Source organism: Poecile atricapillus, chromosome 15 (assembly GCF_030490865.1).
Source record: "Poecile atricapillus isolate bPoeAtr1 chromosome 15, bPoeAtr1.hap1, whole genome shotgun sequence".
In the NCBI taxonomy this organism is placed as follows: domain Eukaryota; kingdom Metazoa; phylum Chordata; class Aves; order Passeriformes; family Paridae; genus Poecile; species Poecile atricapillus.
The window spans coordinates 3,992,721-3,998,935 of NC_081263.1; the positions used below are offsets into that span (position 1 = coordinate 3,992,721).

Below are 6,215 nucleotides of genomic sequence, written 5' to 3' on the forward strand. Positions count from 1 at the left end.
CCGGCGCTGCCTTCGCACCGCTAAGAGCCTTTTCTACAGCCGCTGTTTAGAACCAATTTCCGCGCACACATAGAAATTACCGGGCAGGGCTTGCTAAACCACTGCAATCCAGTCCTATGCTTAATTTCGAAACGTTTTCACTGCCCGAGTAAGTGCAAAGACACGCTCGGTTACAGACCTGCTGTGAGCAAAGGGCTTCGGCTGATGTCTGTGGTCTTTATTTTGCAGAGGGAAGTGGATAATGTGCTCCAGTGGAATCCAGCAGTGCACTGGATAATGTGCTTAAATGGAATCCAGCAGTACTGGATAATGTGCTTAAATGGAACCCAGCAGTACTGGATAGTGTGTTTAAATGGAATACGACATTGCCAAAGGAGGACTTAACCTGTGCTGGTGTGGTACTGGTGTATCTATTGCTGTATTCACAAATACAGATGATAAAATTTATCATACTCCAAAAGAGTATCGAGAAGTGTCTCCATTCATACCTAGAATAAACAGCAATAGTGGAGCATCTAGGAGAGAAGTCACCTTTCACAGCAGGTAAACCTGCAGCAAAATTGTAAATAAAATAAAACCGCTGATTCCCTGAAATAAGAAATGTAAAAACTCAATACGATAAAAGAAAAAAGAAAAAAAAAAACACCAAAAAATCTGCAGAGAAAGTATTTAAAATACCACGAGATGTCACTGTAATGCAAGAAAATGACAAGTGGTGTGAGAAGTGGAGTATCTGCACTGAGGAGCTGGGAGTGAGCAGTGCTGAAGCAGATTGTAAAACAGCTATATTGAGAAACCTCCTAAGGACAAAATTCTGCATGAGGAACTTGGAGCATCAGAAGTTTTCTATGAAAACTGAATCCTGAATTGTACTTTCACCATACAAAGCAGAAATAATCAAAGCAAATTTGAAGTTTCCCTTACCAGTCACATGAGCAACCACAGAGGCTGAGCCTGTCCAACCTTACTCATTCTACAGCAAAAGAGAAGTGAGACAGTCCAGAAGTGAATCACACACTTTCCTTCCTGCAATCTACACCGAGATTACTTCAGCTCATTTCTCATTCTGTAACATTAGTCTATTTTGTTTGGTTTAGCAGAAGGGAAGTCAGAGAGAAGTTTCATTGAGTTATGCATTAAACAGACCAGAACCAACAGTGAAATTATTTGGCCACAGTCATTTCAGGTGCGTGTAAAAACACCAGAGAAAATGGAACCAAATCTCTTCAGGGTAGGGTAGCACTATTTACAGAGACTCTTATTCACTATAATAAATATTTATACCTACTACAGTTAATTAAAGACATTGTGCCAGCCAAGGTATTTTCAATCTCTGGGACAGCTGCTGTTGTGGTGAAGGGTCAGAAGTGTTGATACCAGCAGTTTGAATATCAAGTGTCAGCTGAAATACTTGTACATCTGAGATCACAGGGAGAGAGAAGTTGTGAAAAAAGTCAGCCCTAACGTTACAATCCTGTTGCCAAATGAATAATCACTTAGACTTGCAGTTCCAAGTCTTTACCAGCTGTAAAGTACAACTGATGATACACTACATTAAGTGCTGTAGTTACTGACTGCAGATGCATATTACTGTGATTTCAATTTGCAATTTAATTTTTTCTTTGTAAAATAAATAAACTATGAATTTGAAACTAAATGTAAAAATACCAGCTATACTAAAAGTAACACTAACAACCTGTAAGATAAACCTGATAGGTGGATGTTTGCAGAAAAAAAATGTAATTTTCTTAAATAAAACCTTACATTTTTGAACAACTTAATACAGACATGCCCAAGTATTTAAACTGATTTTTCCCTTCTCTTTCCTCCCCTTCCCTTCCCTCCCCTTCCCAGAATCAAGTGGCAGCATGCCTTTTTCCAGAATTGGATCTCAATCCTGCAGGTGCTGCAGGCACAGAATTTTGAGGTGAAAGGACAAGATTCAATGTAAGAAGTGGCAGCTCCATCATCTTTGCAGATACATGCACTCATCATGTATCTTTATATCCTGTGCATCCTTTAGTAACTCAAACCCACATTACTTTTCCCGAGTATGTTACTCTGTGACAACTTGATATTAAGTTTCTTCATGAGCTTTCTTAACATGACTACCATTGACTGAAACAACAGAAAATTGTGAAAAGCTTTTATTTCATTCTTCTGTATTACAATAGCCATAGTTTTATTATTGCTTTTTAAAATGAATTAAGCACTTTGCAATTTTACAACTGCTGGACGTTTTGTCCAGCTTATGTGCTTCATTGTTATACTGTGTAATGTACAACCCCTTTTTATTTACATGGATTTCATGTTTCCTTAAAAAAACATGCTTGAAAGAACCTTTAAACTGTGGACTAGTAGACATTCATTTACTGTATAACAATAATAAATACATGTTTTTAAAAGTGCATTATATGGTGATAATCCTTGTGGAAGAATTCACTTTTGCAAAACCTCATTATAAGGGAAGTGCTCAATTTGAACACAGTGCAAGCAGTCAAGTTGTCCTGAGAAGATATAAATGTGGTGTAAGTTTACCTTCACAACAGGTGCATATTAGCACTAAATGGCTTAATCCCATTTTTGTCAACCAGAAGCCATTTGATGTTCATTACTGAGTGTGGCAAGGAAAGCTAAGTGCAAATACCAGCTCTGCTGTGACAGGCACCAGTACTGGTGTGAAGGTTTAGCAGCTTAACCTGGAGAAGGCTCTCAGCTCTGCTGCTCCACTGAGCCAGCAGTGCCAGAGAACTGCACTGGCAGGAAATGAACTGTCAGCTCTTCCTCAGCAGTGCAGACCAGCACAGAGAGCAAAAGGAAACTTGGAATAATGCTTCAGTAGTTAGTATTCAAGACCTTGCACATGCCAATACCCAGAGAGATTGTGGAAGGAAGACAGTAGAAGCCCAAGTCAGACTGCTGACACATTCATTTCTCCACCCCTCTCACACTGTGCTATATCTGGCATGAACCTTTCTCCTGACAGCCTCAGCTTTACAAAATCTGGCCAAGGGGACACTCAGGTCTGACATTTGCTAGCACATGACAGTCTTCCCCAGAATGCAAATCTTAAACCACACTAAAACCACAGAACGAAAACAATAGAGCAAGAAGCACGGGAAGATGGTCTAACAGTGTTCCTGTGCTCTCCCTGCAGTTTTCCAAATTAAGTGCTTTCAAGTTGCTGTTTGTGTTGCAAAGGCTGCAGTCTTGGGAGTTCAACTGTTTTACAATGGCAAGCAGCTAAATAAATAAGTCAAAGCTACTTCTGCAGTAGTTCTGGAACACTGGGGAACAACTATCATTCAGGCTTCTGAATGTTATTCCTAGCATCTGTACCCCACTCCCTGTACTATTTCTTTTCCTTATATATATATTCATGTGATATCAATTTCTTGATCTAAAATTTTACCAGTAACAGTGATAAAATCATAAGCATTCATACAGTCTTTTGAGACCTTCAACTGCATTTGCAACACAAATCAAAAATTGATCCTTTTCCCTTAGTAAAAGCAGGTGCATCAGGAAAAGAGAGTTCTTGTACCACCACCTTGAGAAAAACCTACTTGGGCATCAATTGACAAAGGTGAGAATTTCCCCAGGCAGATCTGCCTCACACAAACATTGGTAACAATCACACCTGCTGCAAGGAGGAGATAAGAAAAGGCACCTTTCATTTTTTTTGCCAAGTGAAAGAAACAGAGGGGCTGATGGCACATTTTCATGTACATTTTGCTCACAGTAGCATTTAATTTCCAACTCAGATATTGGAAATATTTAATGTGGTTACAGCCTTAATAACATGTATGTAGAAACAAGTACTCCCTAGCGTGTCTGTCATCCAAACTATGCATAAATGGAATAGTGCCCTGATTTGGTGAAGTAATATAAACAAAATAAGAAACAAAACCAGTAAAGCTACACTGTCCACTTAGAAAACAATCAGTAGAAAATGGTAAGAGAGATCTGTTAGAAACATTCTATGCAACCAAGAGTATCACTAGCAACAAGAAACATGTTGTTTTGCTCTCTGGTAGCCTCACAGCATTCCTGGGAACCATTTTGCAATGACTCATGCACTCAAAAAACTCACATGGCCTTTCTATGATTGTATCTCACTACAGATTTTGGCCTTTTAAACTTTCCTAGAGGTTTAGAGCAGTTTGTACAGGTCACCCACAGGCTGCTTCTCAGCCCTGGGACATTTGGCCAGGTTTGGCAGGTTTCAAAAAGAAGACTGTTTCCATAGGAGCAGAGAGCCATGCCAAGGGACAGAGTGCCACCAAGGCCACTGGCAGCTGCTCGGCACCACTCCCTTTGTTCAGATGAAGTGGATCCAGCTCTCCTCACATTCCCTTGGCAGCTTCAGGGGGTGAGTCTGACAGCTGAGGGTGTAGTTCTTGCCTCTGTTGTTATCCCAGTACTCCTGGCCATTGACTTGGTACCTTGCTGCAAACTGGACAAGAGTGCTCAGCTGAAGGAGAAAAGGAGGCACGGGAAGAAAGAAAGTGAACACATCAACCTGATCCTGCCCGTTTTTCTCTGGGATGCTGCAGTCCCAACGAGCACACACCTCGTGGATGCTTTTCCACTGGTTGAAGGTGTAGCGCACAGACACCTGCTTCTCAAAAGCAACATTCCGAACCTGGATGGTGCCACTGAGCCCCAGATCTGAACTGGTCACCCGTTCCAGACACACCTGCTGCTCCTGGAGTCGGGATGAGAAATCCAGACAATCTGCAGGCTGCTGGAAGTCAGGGACCAAACACTGCATAGTGAACTCCAAGTTCAAGTTGCTGTACCAGAGGTCTGAGTTTATGGAGAGCCTGGACAGGACGTGCAAAGGGATGGATGGATCCTCCCCAGTCTGGAAGACTTTCACTTCAGTGAGCTCCAAGCCTAAAGCATCAGCAAACCTGACCCGGTTCATGCGGCTCTGGAAGTCTGGCTTCTGACACTGCACTGCTGCTCTCCTCCTCTCGGGTGATGTCGGCAGGGACCTCGCTCGGTGGCGGATGATGGGTCTCAGGGCTGGGTCACAGCTGGAGGAGGCGCTGTTCGGATGATTATTTGGCTGGGGGCTCTCCTTGGCTGGGACACTGCTCCGAAAACTCTTGTTGCTACTTGTATGGACTGCTGGGGGCTGCTGCTGCCCTCGTCTCATTGCTCCTTCAGCCCTTAACATGTTCTCATAGAGATCTGAGAGGTAGCTGGGATTCCTTGGAGGACCACGCACTTCCATTCTTAACTGCTGACAAAAAATCAGCGTTAACACTGCAGCTAATAATGAACACTATCCCTTTGAATCACTTTATTTGAGAATGTCAGCCACAGTAAGGTCTGTTATTGCACTGGATGCAGCAAGGATCACCTGGAACAACGACACCTTGGAAGGAAGGGCAGAAGCCTGGCAGCGCTCACGGCAGCTGGCAGAACCAGCAGTAAGGCGTTGTGCGGGAAGCTGAAGGCAGACTCAGTGGCCGATGAGCTCGAGATCGCTGGTGGTTCCCAGACTCAGGCTGGAAAGGGATTCAAGGCTATCACCGCTGATACTGGAGGAGCTCACCCCCAGGCTGGAGAGCGACTGGAGGCTGTCGTGCTGGATGAAGGACTCCAGGCTGTCGGAGAGGTCGCTGGAGGCGCGGTGAGCGCCGAAGCACCGTGAGCCGGAGCCCCGGGCGAGAGGGGCCTGCAGGCTGTCCTCGCTGGCTCCGGCCGAGCCCGCGCTCCGGCAGCAGCAGCACGAGCAGGCGGCACACTCCAGGCTGTCACACTGGATGCTGGGCGAGTCGAGGCCGGGGAAGGCTTGCAGGCTGTCGGGCGGGAAGGAGCCGGGGCTGCTGCAGAGGCTGGAAGGCGGGCGAGGGCTGTCGGGCGCGGCCGCGGCGCCAGGCTCGGTGTCGTGGCTGGCGGGGGACGGATCCGCGTTCGGGGCCGCCACAGCGCCCATGGGCGGCGCGGCCCCCGCTGCAGCCCGGCCGCGGGAGCAGCCCCGGCTCCCCGGCCCTCACCGCGGCCGCTCCGCTCCACACCCGCGGCGCAGGCGCGGGGCCTTTCCCCCGCCCCGCCCGGCCCGGCCCGGCCCGGCCCAGCCCAGCCCAGCCCAGCCCGGCCCAGCCCAGCCCGGCCCAGCCCAGCCCGGCCCAGCCCAGCCCGGCCCAGCCCAGCCCAGCCCCGCCCGGCCCGGCCCGGCCCAGCCCAGCCCAGCCCAGCCC

At 46.6% G+C, this 6,215-nt stretch overlaps 1 protein-coding gene across 1 annotated transcript; it reads right to left on the minus strand.

Annotated features, from left to right (window-relative positions):
* Positions 1 to 2,130: 2,130 nt before the first annotated feature.
* PPP1R3D (protein phosphatase 1 regulatory subunit 3D) lies at positions 2,131 to 5,242 on the minus strand. Its single transcript, XM_058850707.1, has one exon. The coding sequence runs from the start codon at positions 5,240 to 5,242 to the stop codon at positions 4,322 to 4,324; it is 921 nt and encodes a 306-aa protein (XP_058706690.1). The 3' UTR covers positions 2,131 to 4,321.
* Between the last annotated feature and the right edge of the window lie 973 nt (positions 5,243 to 6,215).